Genomic DNA, 19,441 nt, shown 5'->3' with positions numbered 1-19,441 from the left:
AGATGTTTTGCTTCTTTTCTTTCGTATGTATAAATACAAATGGCCATGCCAGAGGACACTGCTGTTCTATCTCTCCACCTTATTGCACTGAGACAGGGTCTCTCACTGAAACTGGAGCTAGGCTGGGGACAAGTCCTCCTGTTTCAGTGCTCCTCCCCCAGCACGGAACGTAAAGGTGCAGATCACCATGCCTGTGGTGCTGGGATTAGAACTCAGGTTCTCAGGAAAATATAGCAAGCCCCCTTAATCATGAAATCATCTCCCCAGACACTTGTTTATTAAGGCTGGGTCCTGCTATGTTGCCCAGGGCTGGAATTTTGAGCTGTGAAATAGTCACCCTGCTTCAACCTTAAGAGCAGTTATCTGGTACTACAAGCACACACTATCATGTACTGGACAAAAGGAAGAATAACTGGGTTACTGAGATCAAATTCCTTTGATGAGAGGATCACATATAGTCCTTCTAACCTGTCATCTGAAACAGGTGCTAATAAGGATACCAAGATACTTTCTTTTAAGTGAGGTCCCTGACCACAGGAAGAGAAAGATAAAGGCTGTTAAGCGACTTGCGGGACATACTATTTTGTGGTGAGCTCAAAATTTAGTTGACTTTCTGTATAACAAGGGTCAGATTACAGTGGCATAAATTCTCATCCTGTATGGTTCCAAACAAGTTTATGAAACACTAAACAGATCAAACCTGGAACATGCTTAAGACAGAAATAAAACACTAGGACGCTGGTAGAATTCCCTCACACCTCATGGCGTACATTTCCTGTGACTCAGGTCATAATTAACCTTACCCTCATAAGCAGAAGTTCCCATCACCGCTGATTCATCACGTTCAATAAAAGCTCGTAACACTGCCGGGGAAGGGTGGAAACGGGGGACTCCCTTTACCGCCCGTGCATCTCGTCTCTGGTCTGAGTCATTTCAACTGGTTTACACATAAAATGAGGACAGTGATTATGCATGGTGGTTCTATGAGGGTTACCAATACATGTAGCATGCTTCTCATTAGATGAGTGAAATAATTATAGTGGTTGTGTAGGGTTTCATCTGATCAAACAAGGCAGAAACTACAGTGCTTCTTCAGCCTTATCCTGAACTGCAACCTCCAGAACAAAAGGGCATTTCTCTTTGCCCTTTATGGCATCTACAGAAGGTAGAAGCAAATCAAGCCTGTCTGAGGTAGACAAATGGCACGCGTTCTTTCTCATCTGTGTTCCTAGATTTTATGATCATATAAAATCATGCATGTATATAAAAATGAAAGTAGACGTGAAATTGGGGGAACAAAGGGGACAGATGGGGTACAAGGGTGAACTGCTCATTATACAGTATGTACTTGTGTAAAGTTAGCAAGGTGATTTCCTGGCACTCACATGGCAAACTCCCAAGTATACATTTTTTAATATAATTGTTCCAAGCTCCAGTCAGGAGGTATGGCACACTCCTGTTGTCCAGGAGGCTGGGAGAAGAGGGGTATTATTACATGTTTAGAGCCTGTTTGAGATACAGTTGAGTACAAGGCCAGCCTAGGCCACTTCAGACCTTATAGCAAAACAGGAAAGGAAGCTGGCTGCAGTGTACCTGTAATCCCAGTACTTGGAAAGTAGGGCAAAGGCAGATCAGGAGTTCAAGACTAGCCAGGCTACATGAGACTGTGGGATGGTGGGGCAGGGACACAGCTAATGGTACACTACCTGCCCAGAACACTCAAGGCCCTGGGTTCAATCCTCTACCGCAACAAAACATTACTTCAAGTTTTCTAGGGGGAGAAACAGAGCCTCTTTCTAACATACGTTAGTAATTCATGACTACCCATGCTGCTTCCTTTTCAGTACATGGCATCTGGTTAAGGCACAGGGAAGCCAACCCCATTAGAGTTGAAGACAGACTAGGTGGGGCATTTTGCTTGTTTGTCCTATAGGCTTGGGACACACAAGCTCAAAACTCTCTGCAGTTAAGTTCTACTAGCCTCACTCCATACTTACTCCCTGGGCTCTTCTTTAAAAAAGACAGGCCTCTTCTATTAAAGTCCATCTGCTCTTAAATCAGGGATCAATATCATCTTTCTGTGAAAAGCTGTCCCAAGTCACAGACTATCCATGTGCTGCCACCGAACCTCTTCTCAGACTGGAGTCTCAACTCACTTGGGGTTGTATATCAGACATCCTGCATACCAGATATTTATATTATGATTTATAGCAGTAGCAAAATTACAGGTATGATGTAGCAATGAAATATCTTACGAATGAGGGTCACCACACATGAGGAGCTGTATTAAAGGGTCTAAACATTAGGAAGGTTGAGAACCACTTCCTTCCCATCTACAGTGAGAAGGCTACACTGCTTCCATTACAGAAAAAAGGGGGGGGGTAATTTGGTTGAGAATTAGAGAATTCACAGGTATTGGTAAACAATGGTAACAGTTTGATTTTTAACTTGTCTGTGATCCCTTTTATATACTGGAAAACAAAGACCTATAGGGGTTTTTCACGATTGAAAGTACATTTTAAAGTCCTGCATGAATAAATAGATAAATAATAAAGATTTGGAGAGATCTCGAGGCTTGGTTTCCTGCATTGACTTAACAACTTTATGAGTTCTGTGAAGATGAACACAATATAATAGCCACATACTTTCAGTATCAGTTTTTATTAAAAAGTGCATTTTGATTAAGTTATGATTTAGGTAAGCTGTAAGATATCAGTATACGCTCTGGAATAATAACTTTACAAAGATTTAAAACAAACAAAAATTTAAAAGCCTTTTTATTTCCTTCACCATTATTGTTTTACAATACAAATATTACCTTGTGAGTAACACACACATACACACACATTCATACACACACACACACACACACACACACACACACACTTGTGCATACACATACACACAAAACCTACAGAAGGTAATTCTGCTGCACATAAAATACAGAATGGATATTTTATATATGTATGTATATATATATATATATATATATATATATATATATATATATACTTCTTCGTTCTTAGAAAACTAGTTTGTTCTCCACGTTGGCAAGTATAGAGTAGAATACTTCCTCAAACATCCGTATGTCAGGAGTAAAACTCAGAGTTACATGCAGTTTCTGCACAAATATATTTTAAAGAAATAGATCTCTTTTTGTTGTTGCTGTTGTTGACCAACAAAATTGTCATGAGAGTATGGATAATTAATTTATAGCTTTTCAAGTTTTAGATTAAGTGATCATTTTCAAAACTCTCTTTTAAAAAAGATATTCATGGCTGTTTTATTGGGTAGTTAAAACTGAACTACCAAATAAATGAAATAATTTCAGTGGCATGTGTCATTGCTGCCTGCTCACAATATGCGATTGGGCACATACTCTTAATTCACACTCCTATTCTTTAATTCAAAACATGTTTAAGACCATTAGCAGTCTTTTGATTTAATTTAGCCATAAATGCAAAATTTAGTAGTGTATACATACATTTATATTTTCATGGAATACTTTATTTTAAATAAAAACATTTAAGATTGCCTACCGACCATACAATCAAGACAAGAAAGGCACTAGAAACATAGACAAATTTCTCTCCCAAGAAGCATTTTTAAATTTTAACTCTCTTTGCTGTGACATGTAAAAATCTTTAAATTTGGTTTTCATAACATCATTTTGAAAAATAAAGTTAGGAAATACTTAGAAAAATCACTTTATAACAGAATCTTTTTTTCAGTTTTTGATACACCGTCTCTGCTGATTTTATAAAACCCCCAAGAGAGCAGACCTCTCCACACCCACCATCTTAAGTGCAGCAGGCAGAGAGATTTCTGAACCAAACCCCACTCAGACACTTAGAACCCTTCATAGAGACATTTGCTAGAAAATGGCTTACAGCCCTGTCTTTGGGGCAAGAGATATGAAAAGTATGTTTTTCCAAGAAAATAACACACTTTACTTCCAGATGTGGCTGGAAAGGCCGGAGCTTATGATATGGAAGCGCACAGTAGTGCTGCTAATTACACAGAGGAACACAGTGGCTGCTGGTTAGAGAAGCCCCAGGCTTAACAACAGGAAATGTGTACAGTGCATGATAAGGTAAATTTTCTTTATTGGTGTCCAACGCAGGTCTTTTGGAGAGAAAAAAAAAATCACAGTGCTGACCAGGTAACTCAATAGGTTAAGTCAAGGTAACTGTTGAAAGATAATAGCAGTAGGGAAGTGTTTGTTTATGGCATCTTCTCTCATGGAGTTCTTAGCACTTCGGACAGTTCCTCATTCCCCTACTTTGTAGAGCTGTTATGTGTCGTTTACCAACCGGCTATATTTAACTTGCCTACCAAGGTGGACTACTGGCCAGGGGAAGGGCCAATGGTAAGATCGAGGTACAATTCCTTGGACATTCTTTTCAAAGTACTGAAATGGCCTGTACCACCACACCCTGGCCAGGAGGTTCATCTGGGAAGCTTCCTTTAGCACCTAAGAAAGCAAAGAAATACACATTGTTTAATAAACAATATTTCCCATATCAAAATTCAAACACTCCCACACTGGCCCCCAATCTTTCATTTAAAAAACATTTTCCATGTCCAATTTCAAAGGATCCCAGACTTGCCCTACACACACCCACATAGCCCAGCGTCACTCTTAGTTCACCATACAATAACCTGAACACACAAGATTCCAGCAGAACAAGGGAAACCGAGATTCCCCAATTCTTGCCTATTAAATATCTCAGCCTTTTCCTTTCTCTCCTAGGCTTATAACAAGGGAAAACTTAATTAAATATGACTATGAGAGTAGTGAGGGGTCCATCATTACACAGGATGTTAGGCAGGCATATCTAGAAAAGTGCAGACACAGGCTTAGAGAATTTTTTTTCACAGATAGTGTGTCTGTATTTCAGAAGGAAGTAATTAATATCTGTCATTACACTAACATGTTACAAAACTGATTCTGCAGAGGATAGATGGTATAAAAGTCAGTACCATCTAAGTTGGCTATGCCTAAGAAAGAGAAACTGGAAAATAGCCATAGATTTTTTCTTTCCAATGCCTCTTACTCCAGCCTAAGCTGGCAGCACCAAGTCAGGGGCACAGCGGGGAGACTCACTTGCTGGTTGGCCATCGTGTGATACCACCAGAAGAGTCTTGTGGTGATGTAGTAGGCCACCACCACGTCCACAGTGTAGTGGTCATGCGCTAAGAGAATACAGAAGATTCCAACGACGCTGAGGAGCCAGCAAATCCAGTGGTACCACCAGAGTCGCCTCGGGGAATCTAGAAAGAGGAAAAATTGGCAATAATCCCATTCTCAAATACCACGAAGAGCACTCAGCCACATCTCCACCATTCCTGAGACCAAATGTCTTACATCTTTCCTCCTGAAAGCCTGGGCCAGCAAACCAAAAGACTTTATTTCCTATAACCAGGGTTAGATGGAAACAGCCTTTAATGGGTGATGTGACTAGCAGCAGTAATTCATATAGGGCTATAACTTGCTTTTTATAATTAGAAATATAACTTAAAAGGTGGCTATGGGTGCTGGAGAGATGGCTTAATGGTTAAGGATACTGACTGCTTTTCAAGAGGACCTGAGTTCAAATCCCAGCATCCATATACAGCTCAGAACTGTCTCCATGATCTGACCTTCTCACACAGACATGCCTGCAGGCAAAATACCAGTGTACATAAAAGTAAATAAATTTTTAAAAAAGGAAAGGTGACCATGGCCAAATATACAGTTACTGCACTGCACTTCATTTTTGTTTTGTCATTCCCCCTGCCCCACCCAGACAGGGTTTCTCTGTGTAGCTCTGGCTGTCCTAGAACTCACTCTGTAGACTAGACTGGCCTAGAACTCATAGCGATTTGCCTGCCTCTGCCTCCTGAGTACTGGGATTAAAGGCGTGTGCTACCATCACTGGCTACTTTTAAAGACTGTCTACTGACATTTTTATGTGTGTATGTGTGGTATGCGTATGCATGTTTGTATGAGTGTAGACACACATGTATGTAGGTGTTTGTGTGCCTCACATGTAGAAGCCATCTTATGTACTGAGGGACAGTCTTTCAATTTGAAACCACCACATGTCACCGATCCAGCTAGTCTAGCTACTCAGCTTGCTCCCAGGACCCTGTGTTGTCCATAATAGCTCTAGGATTTCAAGTACACTGACATGCCTACCTGGTATTATCAAGCACTATACCCACTGAGCTGTCTCTCCAAGATCTGTCCAATGAGCAGTCATTAAATTTACCTGTAGATAAACTGAGGTAAATGCTAAATATAAATCGAATACCTAATGTGTCACAGATCCATTCATTAAATTTAATTTGTGAGTCTACAATTTAATCACAACATTTCTCTCTTCTCTTTCCTCCCTCCTAAATGCCCCTCCCCACTCTCCTTCCAGTTCATGGCCTTTTTTTCCACTGACTGTTATACATATGTGTTCGTATATACATATATATTCATAAACATAACCTACTGATTACGTGTATGAATATTTTCAGGGCCGATCGTTTGACACTGGACAATCAATTGCTATGCTCTTCCCTGGGCAGAACCACCGCTCATGTCCCCAGCTTTGCTCAGCCGCCTATAGTTCTTTGTGTAGAGCTGAGGCCTCATGGTCTTTCCCCCATCCAGTCTGACATCCTTGTTCAGCTCCCATTTGTGACACAGAGGCTTAGACATGGATCAAGCAATTATAGCCGCTACGGCTGCCAACCTGCCTTCCAGGTTCTGCAACTACACAATTACCTGAAAGACTATGAGGGTCCTACTTCTTAAATATAAATATAGGAATGAATGCCTGGAATTTATAGTCCATACATCTTCCTAAAGATAGGACCTTGCCACAGAAGTACTTGTTTGTACCCGAATTTGGGAAGTCAGCTGAGACAGCCCTCTATTAGTACGGGTATGCATTTCTATTTCACATTCTCAATGGGTAGGGGTCTAGAGAGCCCGGGAGTCCAGAGAAAAGTTTGAATGGATGGCTCTCCTGCCGCCGTTGCCGGGAAGAAAGTGCTGCTGTTCTTACTGAATTCTCAAGAGGTACCCATTCAGGCAGTGTACATCTACCATGCCCAGAGGCTGGTAGTGCTCGAGATGTCTGGACCAACACGCAGAGTAGGCAAAGGACTGCCTCTGACAGAGGGGAGAGGCCTTGACAGAGGGGAGAGGGGGAGGAAGAGACTAGTCACAGAGTTGTATATTGTATTAAAGGTGAACAATAAAGAAGAATGAGGGGGATCAGAAGGAGAGGGAGCAAAGGGTATTTTTTTTGTTGCAATTTTAAATTGGGTGATGGGGGCAGGAACAGCCCACTAATATTCATACTTGATACCTTAATGCTACAGCAATAGCAGTTACTACACATTTTCTTTGAAACTTGTTGAGTACCCATCCATAACATTTGGTTTAAATTTTATAACCTCCTCCCCACTCGGGAAATAAAAATTCATTTTAAAAATGAGGAGATAAAGACACATGGAGATTAAAGTTTTTCCCAGGGTCAAAATGCTGGGGGCTGACGGTTCCAGGATCCCAAATTAGAGTTTTGTGATTCTTGCAAGGCCAATATTGCATGGCGCTTATGATCCAGTACAAATTTTAACATGAAAAACTATTTCAGATGTGAAACATCTGGGCCAATGGCATCTGACTCCTAAGCTTCCCATTTTCTATACTTGGTTCTATTTATTTGATCCCACAGTCAGGCCCCTGCAGAACACCTCACTCCTTAAAGGTCCCTTTACTTCTGTTTCAAGGACAGGGCCAGCCTGCTTCCCCCTCCTCCTTCCTTACTACCTGTCTGATAAATGTGCTCACCTTCCTCTTCCACACCTCCCACGTGAGGCCACACCTGCTACGCATAACTACTTGTTTCTTGTCTCTTGGTTTCTCGTCTGTCCTCTCCAATTCCTCCTGAAAGCTCCTGCAGGGTGCTCTTTCCCTCAAAGGAGACATGCATCACACGACACTGTTTCCTTGTCTCCCACCCCTCTAAGTGTACCCCATTGACTTTGCTCTCAGGCTTAGGGCACCCTCTGATCATTGCTACTTATCCGTTCATTCTCTGTCTCATTGCTACTCTCAGCTCCCAGCACACGCTTCCAAGGGCGACAACACTCCTAAGACACTTCCAGACTGTGGCGTGTGTCCCTCCTCTGCAGAACCACAGCAGCCTACTCCCTTTAGCACTCTTCATGGGAACTGCCTAGAGAGGGCTTCTCATAGTAAAATTTTGAGGAAAACTGAATTTTCCAGAGAAATAAATCATCCGCTGTTCAATTATAGGGCTTAAACCCTAACAGCAATTAAAATAAATGAACCAAGCCTCGTGTTCCCAAAATAATCTGAAAGTAAAAAGTGGCAGAACATATTTATAGTGTGTATATATATACATATATATACACAAATACATATACAAATGCACACATATGTACATACATATACAAGCACTCAAATACATACATATATATATATATATACACGTCTGTAAATGATGACACATATATTAAAAACTGGCCAAACATTACAGCTGACATTCAGGAACAAGGCACCCCCACAAGAGCTGCAGCAAGGGCTTTCCACACATTTGCCAGGTACACAGGGATAATAAGATAAAGGAACTTTCCTCAGGCTCCCAGTCTGGCTTTAGGAGACTTCCCCACTCTGACTTTCCAAGGGACCATGGGGAGTGGCAGGGGAGGCAATTACAAAGCAAGGCTGTTTTAGACTTACACTCTTTGATAAATAAGTAGGTGAGCGTTAGCATGACTGTGTGGCCACTGTACAGATAGTCCCCACACATGTTGTGAGAGCCTGTGATGGAGAGGCCACCTCCAGCAATGAGCTTCATTATTCTCCGCACTTGAGCTTCCCAGTCTCCAAAGAGCTATTGGAAAGGAGAGAGTGAGATTCATCATTAGTTCGAGAGAACCTTTACTTTTATATGATGCTTTGTCAAAACACATACCATCCTCATCAAGTACACACGCACTGTTCATCGCATGGAAAGTGTACGGTACTAGTGATGACAGATCTGGCTCTAGAACCTCCCTCAGATCCTGGCATTTCCTGATAGTACATTTCAGTGAAGTTTGAGGTTTGGGATTTTAACCCAGGGCCTCAAGCATGCCAGGCAGGTGCTCTACCACTAAGCCATGCGCCTCCACCCAACTTAATTTTAATACAATGAAACAGAAAAAATAGGTGGTTGATTTACCATAATTTCTACTTTGGAAAAAGAAAGCATGAACCTTAAGCGAACATTTAGAGATGCATTTTTGCCCAAAGGATAACAGTTCTGACTAATTAGCCAAAGCAATTGGAGGTCAGTCGGTCAAATTCGTGAAACAAGGGACTGAAAAATGATACACTTTCAGCCCTCTGAAATTACACAGGCAACAGCAACTACTTTTCCTTTTAGTAAAAGTAGGAGAGAAGTTTATAAAATAATCTTGCTGCCTAAGATGCAAGTCTGGGGTAGATATCAAGTAATAAATGGCTTAAATAACTTACTTGACGCAATTTGTATTTGCTCCATCAAAGACACATAACTGTTTCTGTCTGTATGATTGCGGCGCCCTTCTCGTTTACATTTTTTCTTAGATTTATTTATTTTATGTGCATGGATGTTTCACTCGCATGTATATATGTGTAACCAAGTGTGTGCCTGGTACAGAAGAGAGTACTCTGGAACAGCAGTTATAGATGACTGCGAACCACCATGTGGGTGTTGTGAGGTCAATCGCTGGTCCTCTGTAAGAGCCATAACTGCTCTCACTCACTGAGCTCACCTGAGATATCCTTTTACATTCTAGTTGGCCAATTGAATTACCATGATCCCCTTTCAACATTTAATTGCTAGTACCCCAACTTTGGAAAAATGCATGTTTCTTTACCCTCTTCCTTTACAAAGAGCAATCAGGATTTCTACTTAGGAAAGCCGGCGTGCCAGACCGCACAGAGGATCTGACCCTCCCAGTGCAAAGTGAGCTTTGAATGTTCAACATAAGAGAAGGAAGCAGTCTGACACCCAAGAACTGGGTACTGCCGTGCCAAAGTCCCCAGAGATGGAAAGCAAGCTCCAGATGAAGGATCCATATGAATATGACTTTGAGAGAACACTTGAAAACAAAGATATTATTGCTTGGGGGAGGGCTTCAAATTAGTAAACAATATGATTTGCAATTTCGATTTTGGACCTATCCACGTAACTAAACCTTTTTTATATACACAAGACTTTAGAGCATTTGCCATGTTTATATTCTCCTGCAGGGCCTGCAGAGGATGCATTCTGCAAAGCAAGTGAGTAAACTCAGAGAAAGGAAAAACAGGACTTTCTAGGATGGCCACGAAGGGAGAGGCACAGCGCTGTAACTCTGACTCAACAAAGTGACCAGTCTAGATGCTTTACAGAGATCTTCAAGGGCACGAGACAGATGGGTTAGCCAAGGCTTTTAACTATAAGGCATATGTAAGATGAAGAAATATGTAGAAAACTACTAAAAACAAAACACAAGGCAATTATCTACTCTGTGGAAAACAAATTACTGTACAGAAAAGCAAAGGTAATTACAGCAAGTGGTTTTCAACCTTTCTAATGTGACCCTTTAATACAGTTCCTCGTGTTGTGGTGACCCCAAACAAAAAATTATTTTATTGTTACTTCATACTAATTTTGCTACTGTTATGAATCATAATGTAAATACATGTGTTTTCCGGTGGTGCTTACAGAACTATAATTGGGTATGTGAGTTACACAGAGGACAGACAGTTACAGAAGGAAGACAGAACAAGACGTTCTATGTCCTGGGGATGGCAGGGTGAAGAGAGGAAAAAGGCACAGGGGATGGGAAGCCCTCTTTTTTTTTTTTTTACAACAGAAAGTTAACAGAGCATCGGAGCTTAAGGGCATCCTTGGTTAGTTTAAGGACAACCTACCATGACACCCTGTCCCAAAAAACAGCTAACAAATTATAGGCAGATGAGGTAATCACCTATAGTTGCCTGGAATCTGAACACTAGGGAAGATGAGATAAGATAATAATGAAGAAAAAAGAAGAAGACCCAAATAACAATAAAACCCAAGAATTACAAAAAGAGAAATAATATTCTCATATCACTTAGAGATAATAAAAGTAAAAATATGCAAAAGAGGCACAGATATGGTAATCTAGTTAAGAGTTAAATGGAAATAGGAAAAAGGAGCCAGGATGGGGCTGGGGTCAGGAGATCATTATTTGTAGTACCAAGCTTATCAGACAAAAAGGTAAATGTAGGAGACATTAGTTCAATCTGTAACCAACCTTCCAGTAAAACAAGATATGGAGCTAAAGAACAACACCAGTGATAAGGGGGTCCTGTGTATAGTGATGGAGGGGATGCTGTGTATAGTGATGAGGGAGGGGATGCTGTGTATAGTGATGAGGGGATCTTGTGCATAGTGATGATGGAGGGGATGATGTGTATAGTGATGAGGGAGGGGTCCTGTGTATAGTGATGGAGGGGATCCTATGCATAGTGATGATGGAGGGGATGCTGTGTATAGTAATGAGGGAGGGGATACTGTGTATAGTGATGATGGAGGGGATGCTGTGTATAGTGATGAGGGAGGGGTCCTGTGTATAGTGATGGAGGGGATCCTGTGCATACTGATGATGGAGGGGATGCTGTGTATAGTGATGAGGGAGGGGATGCTGTGCATAGTGATGAGGGAGGGGTCCTGTGTATAGTGATGAGGGAGGGGTCCTGTGTATAGTGATGAGGGAGGGGATCCTATGCATAGTGATGATGGAGGGGATGCTGTGTATAGTGATGATGGAGGGGATGCTGTGTATAGTGATGAGGGAGGGGTCCTGTGTATAGTGATGGAGGGGATCCTGTGCATAGTGATGATGGAGGGGATGATATGTATAGTGATGAGGGAGGGGTCCTGTGTATAGTGATGGAGGGGATCCTATGCATAGTGATGATGGAGGGGATGCTGTGTATAGTGATGAGGGAGGGGATGCTGTGCATAGTGATGAGGGAGGGGATCCTATGCATAGTGATGATGGAGGGGATGCTGTGTATAGTGATGAGGGAGGGGATGCTGTGCATAGTGATGAGGGAGGGGTCCTGTGTATAGTGATGAGGGAGGGGATGCTGTGCATAGTGATGAGGGAGGGGTCCTGTGTATAGTGATGAGGGAGGAGTCCTGTGTATAGTGATGGAGGGGATCCTATGCATAGTGATGGTGGAGGGGATGCTGTGTATAGTGATGAGGGAGGGGATGCTGTGTATAGTGATGAGGGAGGGGATGCTGTGTATAGTGATGAGGGAGGGGATGCTGTATATAGTGATGAGGGAGGGGATGCTGTGCATAGTGATGAGGGAGGGGTCCTGTGTATAGTGATGAGGGAGGGGATGCTGTGCATAGTGATGAGGGAGGGGTCCTGTGTATAGTGATGAGGGAGGGGTCCTGTGTATAGTGATGAGGGAGGGGTCCTGTGTATAGTGATGAGGGAGGGGTCCTATACATAGTGATGATGGAGGGGATGCTGTGTATAGTGATGAGGGAGGGGATGCTGTGTATAGTGATGAGGGAGGGGATGCTGTGCATAGTGATGAGGGAGGGGTCCTGTGTATAGTGATGAGGGAGGGGATGCTGTGCATAGTGATGAGGGAGGGGTCCTGTGTATAGTGATGAGGGAGGGGTCCTGTGTATAGTGATGAGGGAGGGGTCCTATACATAGTGATGATGGAGGGGATGCTGTGTATAGTGATGAGGGAGGGGATGCTGTGTATAGTGATGAGGGAGGGGATGGTATGTATAGTGATGAGGGAGGGGTCCTGTGCATAGTGATGAGGGAAGGGTCCTGTGTATACGTGATCTGATACAGACCTAGGCTAATGTGTGTATTAAGAAAATATTTTTAGCTGGGCAGTGGTGGTGTAAGCCTTTAATCCAGCACCCGGGAGACAAAGGCAGGCTGATCTCTATGAGGTTGAGGCCAGTCTGGACTACAGAGAGAGTACCAGGATTGGTTCCAAAGCTACACAAAGAAACCCTGCCTTTTTAGAATACATTTGTTTTACAATGTATTTTAAGGTAAGTATCATTACAAAAGAATATTAAAATCAAAAGTGTATAAAGAGTTACAGTTTGTCAATTTATTACAAAGGAAACGGTTATTGTGAGTGTGTAGCACAGGCTAAGTGATCAGTGTCTATTAGGTCTACAGTAGCACACTGTCATGTTCTAGGACTTCACATACACTCCTTGGCCCTCCCAAAGCAACCTACAGCTCAGCAAGCTCCATTCATGGTGACTGTCCTGAGCTGAACCTCAGTAAATCTTTTACTTTATATCTTTTTATGACTAGACATATAAATATGGAAGTCAGGTTACAATTGCTGTAATGTTCAACACAGTCACATGCTATAAGGCTAGTTTTGCAGCCTAGAAGGAACAGGCTAAACCTCAGGGACATGGAATTTGCATAAGGATGAATCTGTTCGACAACATACACCTAAAAGCATCTTTGTCATTAAACAATGCATGACCACACTGTTAGCAAAGTACCTTGCCAATTGCCATGCTAGTCCCTTAGAGTTTGATTAAACTAAGCACTGGATCCATAGGGAGCAACAAGTATGGGCACACTCTCAGTGTCACATTCCAACTCCCCTAGTTTGCCAAGGACCCCTTGTAAAAATGCCATTCAACCATTCATTCATGGGATCTACCAACATTGGCAAATTACAGTGTATTGATCCTAAGTAACCGTCTTCCTCTAAAATAGAAAACACATTATTATTGGTCATATGTCCCCAAAAGCTGGTTCTTAAACACCCAGACCAACAGCAGGGCAGCTAAGGGATCAGATGGCAGGGACAGAAAGAGAACTGGTGAACTCCTGCCTTGAGCATCCTGTCACCAAGAAAGCCAAGTGCTCTGAGAGCTCCCTCAGTCAACTGTAAGCATGCTATTCCCTGAGTTTTAACTGGCAAGCAGCCTTCTAAGAACAAGAATGGATAGTTACAAGCCAACTAAAGAAATTATGAGGGCTGGAGAGATGGCTCAGCAGTTAAGAGCACTGACTGTTCTTCCAGAGGTCCTGAGTTCAATTCCCAGCAACCACATGGTGGCTCACAACCACCTTGAATGAGATCTGGTGCCCTGCGCTGGCATGCAGGCAGAAGACTATATAAACAATAAATAAAAAAAATAAAAATAATAATAAAAAACCTAGCAGGAGACAGGGAACTTCACTCCCTCTAAGGGCTGCTAGCCAGACGGGGTCCCTGTTATGTTTGGATGAATAATCATTAAACCTTGCTTTAAAAAAAAAAAAGAAAAGAAATTATGAAATACTGCTCTTTAGGCCCCCTGGGAAAGTAAAATAACAGGAAGGGTGGATTCCTCTGCAGAAAGATGCTGCTGAAAGCTGCCCTTCCTGCTTTCTCCTTGCTTTGCTTTACCGTCTCCTAGTTATGCAGTAAAAAAGCAGTGGTGTGGTGGTTTTACAGAATAAAACACTATGTTCTCTTTAAATAGAGATTCCGAACTTTTAACAGGATTTCCCCATCAACTGTCTCCTGTACCATCCTAGGCTTGTCTGCAGGTTAACAGTGATGCTATGATGTTCATCTTGCAGAAGAGGAAGTGAGCAGAGGGCTGCTGACCCGTCATGAGAACACACATGGATTAGGGATCAGAATCTAGGAGCCAAATACAAAGAATCCTACTCAGGCTCCCAGAGAGCATGCTATGGCTGTAAGCACCTCCTGAAACAGCAAGGGGGCAGCACTTCCAGGTTCATACTTTATAGCTGTTCTAGTAAAGCCTAACCAATTTTACCTTTTCCCATGCCATCTCAAACCAGGTGCTATCAAACCAAATTCAGGCTCTCCTTGCTTTATAGTATGCTACACTGGTCTCCAAGAGAACTTGTATGTGTGTGTGTGTGAGAGAGGGAGGGAGGGAGGGAGGGAGGGAGGGAGGGAGGGAGGGAGAGAGAGAGAGAGAGAGAGAGGGAGAGAGAGAGAGAGAGAGGGGGAGGGAGGGAGGGAGGGAGGGAGGGTTAGGGGAGAGAGAGAGGGAGAGGTTCCCATCATGTAGTCCAGACTAGCCTCAAACTCATGACCTTCCAGACTAGCCTCAAACTCATGACCTTCCCTAGGGCTGGGGTTACAGGTATGCACCAGCATGTCTTGCTTACAAATACACAAATATGCTCTATTATTTACTTATTGATTGTGTGTGTTGGGGCTGTGCATGAATGTAACACAGTACACACGTAGAGGCTAGATGACAACTTTGTAGAGTTGGTTCTTTCCTTCCACCTTTACCCTGGTGAGAGGATTGAACTCAGGTTGATGGCAGAAGCTAAACCATCTCACTGGCTCCTCAGATACATTTCATAGGAACAAAAGTGAGCACAAACCCTATTGTAAATACTTTATTTAAGCTTGGTGTGGCGGTGCACATCTTTAGTTCCAGCACTTTGAGAAGAAGTTCAAGGCCTGCCTAGTCTACACAGCGAGTACCAAGACAGGCAAGGGCTACATATTGTCTTCAAAGTGCCCCCCTCCAAATTTTACTAAATATCCACACACACACACAATGTGTTTGGATCCAGTCAATAAGACCCTGTACTACTCCTGCTTTTCCCCTATCAACTCCATGTGTCTAATAGCATTTAACTAAGTAGGAAGCATTTCATCTGTGCTAGTCTCGGGTCCTTTTTGTTTTGTTACTATACAGAAATTGAAGACCACATTACTATTATCAAGTCGAGGCAATTTTTGGAGGGGGAACCTCAGGCTCAGTTCCTAAGAGCCAGCAGATAGAACGGAGATGGCTCGCCATGAATCTGCAGCCCTGCTGGATGCTCATTTGGGGTCATCTGATCACTCAAGACTCTGTTGAACTCCTCTGGTCCAGGAGAGACATGCTTTCCTCCACAAACACGACTACACCCACCAGACTTTCAGCAGGAGATACTTCTCTATGCACTTCTAACACTCTTTATTCCACTTAGCTATGGAGGGTATAGCCCTCTCCATTCTCAAATGTTTGCATCAATTCCTACGTTAAGCAGGCTTCAGGGTGGATGGAGGTCTCTAAGACACTAATCTACTACCAGCCTCTTTTTATTCCAGCCAAAAATGTTTTTTGTTTTTTTTCATAGCTATCCAAAGGCCTCATAAAAACTTTAACTTGGATCAGCTCTGGATTTGTTGCACTCCAGTGTTTAAAGCAAACAAACTGTCCCTTTAATAAAATTACATCGCTCTAAATTCGGGGGTAGGAGTGCTCAAGTTCCTCTTGTCAACCCAGTTAGGAAGTGGAGTTTATACAATATGCTTTGCTTTTGAAAATCTTTATATGGAGAGAAGAGTGTAATGAGAAAGGAAGCCCATCACTCTGGCTCCTTAGCTGTCAGTGTTTCACCACATTTGCTCCTCTGTTTTGCTTCTCTCCTTGATAGTCACACCTTTACGTTCATCTCCTTCCTTGGATTTTCTCTGAATGCTGCAGTCTGCTTAACCTTAAATTAAACGCTGTTGGCAGAATAAACAGAACGGCTGTGGCCTCCATCCCAGCGCACCTGTGAGGAAGCCCTCGTGTCATTTGTCCAGCTACTGGTGTGGCCACCTGGCCATGGTAATGCCTGCCAGACTTCTCCACTAAACATGTTATCTTTGCCTCTTTATAATTAATAAGAAACGTGATTTTGCAAAACTGTTTAAATACTACTGGCCTCAACCTTCACCCAATGGCTTCTAATAACATCCATTATGGATTATAATTTTGAACTACTTCTGCAATGGCTATCACATAGTCATTTTCTATTTCTTTTACATTTATTAAATTTTTTCTAAAGTGCCCCTCAAATTATAAAAAGTTCCTTTTGATTTATTGCAATCTGACACTGCGATGCTCAAACTGTCTCAAGCATAACCCAGAGGGATGAGGCTACAGCTAGCGAGAGAGGCAGGTGACAGAGCCTGGGTTCAAGTCCCAGCATTGCAAAACAAGAAACAAAGCTTGACAAAACAAAACAGGACAGAAGAGCCTGTTTTGTTTTTGTTTGTTTTTTAAGAGTGATCACTAATGACCTCTCGTGGCCAGGTAGCTCCAAGACAACCCCCTAAGATCAAAGTGCCATCGCCCACCTTCCTGCTCCCTGAGCCAGTGGGTAAGGCTTCCCTTGAGGCACACACAGTCATCTGTAACGTTGTCTGGAACTCACCAGTTAATACCTTGTCTCTTTACAGTTGATGGCTCCTAATACCTGTAAGGCTTCTCTTCCCTCCCAGGTGTCTCCCTCAGTGCTGACATACTAGCCCGGTCTAGGTGTTCCTCATCACTAATTCACACAACCATGAAAAGCATCATCGACGAGTGACATGTGACCAGATGTCCTGCCTCTGCCCCGCAGCAGCTCTGAAACATTAGGCAGAGTCATGTACCTGACTGACTACAGCTTCCTCCACTCCATGTTTTTAGCATTAAATGAAAATGAAGCATTTGGAATCACAGCTGGCATGAAAAAGGGTACATAATTTGGCACCAATCAAAGTCTATCTCCCACTCTCCCAATCCTATTGTATGACCAGGGAGATGTATTTCGAAAAGATAATTGTGGGTATATAATAAGCCCCTATTAAAACCTTTCTAGGCTTCCTATGGCCCTTGCTTAATGCAAATTGTCCAATTCTTAGTGGATGAGCAGTACAACAATACCAAGTCCTTTTCTTCTTGCAGAATCTTAGTGACAGAGCCCCTTATCCACTGCCTCCTCTCACACGAACAACTCCTTCAGATCACATCAAAGATATTTACTAGTTTGATCGTCACATGCCTAGCAGGCCAGTGTGCAGTCCACTATTCTTCCTGCTTTCTGTAGACTTTTGTCTTAGAGGCTGATGGCAGTGTGGTGGTGAAGATGTCTTGACAAAAGACATTAAGAAGGTTCTTTTTGATTCTGATTCCCTTAGCCTGGTGTGACTCTAAAACAGGCAGGGTTGGTCCCTGAGACTTCTAAAGTGTCATCCATCTCTCCCTTTTGACACTGGCTCATACTGGGACACTCCAGCAAGAGGCAGAACAGTGAGTCTCAAGCTCAGTTCACCACCTGAGGGTTCTTTTCAGCTCTTCGGTCTGGATTCAGACAGTTTAATGTTCTCTCCACGAAGAATTCCTGCTAAAAGTGAACCCAGTCAAGTCTACAAAGACAACTTCCTATTGCGAGCAAGTGTAGATGAGAGAGGAACAGGTGAAATGACACCACAAAGAAACCGGTGAGTCAATTTAGAATGTGAATGTGGATGGAGCTCAGGACCTGCGATCTGAGTTCTACACTCCATTGACAGGGGAGAAAGAGTATGACGGTCAGACAAGGCCAATGCATAGACTATGGAGCCTGATGAATGCAAACAAACCATCAAAACACCTTCAAGACAAACAGGATATTCCATGAACCGATAATTGTCAATACCAAAGAATTATCAATTCGGTTGACTACCAAGAGTATGATGCTTATATCCTGAAATGTCTAGTTTTCTGGTACATGCCACATCTGTAGTGCTATAGTGGCTGACACTGCTTGATATTTGTTTTAAAATACTTCCAGATTAAACAGGCAGACAGATGAACCAAAAATAAGTTGTGATAACGAGTGAACCTGCATGTTGGGTGTAACAGATTTCCTTTCACTAGTTTCTCTACACTGATTGAAAGTGTCAGAACAAAATAAAAAGTTGTATCTCCTGGGCTACATGAAATCCTGCATTGAAAGAGCTGTGTGCAGAATTTTTTTCTTATTCTACAAAATAGTTTTAACTACTGTGTGCTAAGATTGCTGATACACCTTCAACTGTTCATTTTTAAGATTCTGACAGCCACAGGATCATGTCACTATTGGATTTCCAGTCAACACATAGGGGGACACATCAGCGTTAGTCTCTGTGGCTTGCCTGCTATCTCTGTCTTACCAACAAAACCTGAGAGCTATTCTTAGCCATGGATTGTGGTTAGGTACACTGGTGACTCTGGCTGAGCTAATTAACCACAGCTTGCCAACTCTGGACTTGAAGAGCTGATTAGAAATGCAGACACACTCACAAAACCACAGCACTAGAACCAGGAATGGGAAACATGGCTCCTGGACATAGACATCTTCAGAATCCACATCCACTAATTCTTTGTAGCAACTTTACCAATCTACAGACTCTATTAAGAGTGCAACTGCACTTAGTGTGTGTCACAATTGATAGTTTACAGTGCAGAAGTTTCCATATCAACCACACTCTTTTTTTTTGTTTTTGTTTTTGTTTTTGTTTTTTGAGACAGGGTTTCTCTGTGGCTTTGGAGGCTGTTCTGGAACTCACAGAGATCTGCCTGCCGCTGCCTCCCGAGTGCTGGGACTAAAGGCATGC

General features: G+C 42.5%; 1 protein-coding gene across 14 annotated transcripts in view; it reads right to left on the bottom strand.

The window, feature by feature from the left end:
* Positions 1-2,645: 2,645 nt before the first annotated feature.
* The window catches only part of Sgms1 (sphingomyelin synthase 1), a 242,644-nt gene continuing 225,848 nt past the window's right edge, over positions 2,646-19,441 (bottom strand). For all 14 annotated transcript variants that reach the window (XM_040745509.1, XM_040745527.1, XM_040745537.1 and 11 more), the window contains 3 exons: positions 8,750-8,903; positions 5,108-5,274; positions 2,646-4,474 (listed from right to left, as the gene is read on the bottom strand). In XM_040745509.1, the coding sequence (XP_040601443.1) occupies positions 4,295-4,474; positions 5,108-5,274; positions 8,750-8,903 (501 nt within the window). In that variant the 3' untranslated portion in view covers positions 2,646-4,294. The remainder of the gene's footprint in view (positions 4,475-5,107; positions 5,275-8,749; positions 8,904-19,441) is intronic.

The sequence above is a fragment of the Mesocricetus auratus genome, unplaced genomic scaffold, assembly GCF_017639785.1.
Source record: "Mesocricetus auratus isolate SY011 unplaced genomic scaffold, BCM_Maur_2.0 Super-Scaffold_4256, whole genome shotgun sequence".
NCBI lineage: Eukaryota > Metazoa > Chordata > Mammalia > Rodentia > Cricetidae > Mesocricetus > Mesocricetus auratus.
Note: the sequence above shows the minus strand (reverse complement) of the source record. Positions and strands in the feature narration are given on the sequence as shown.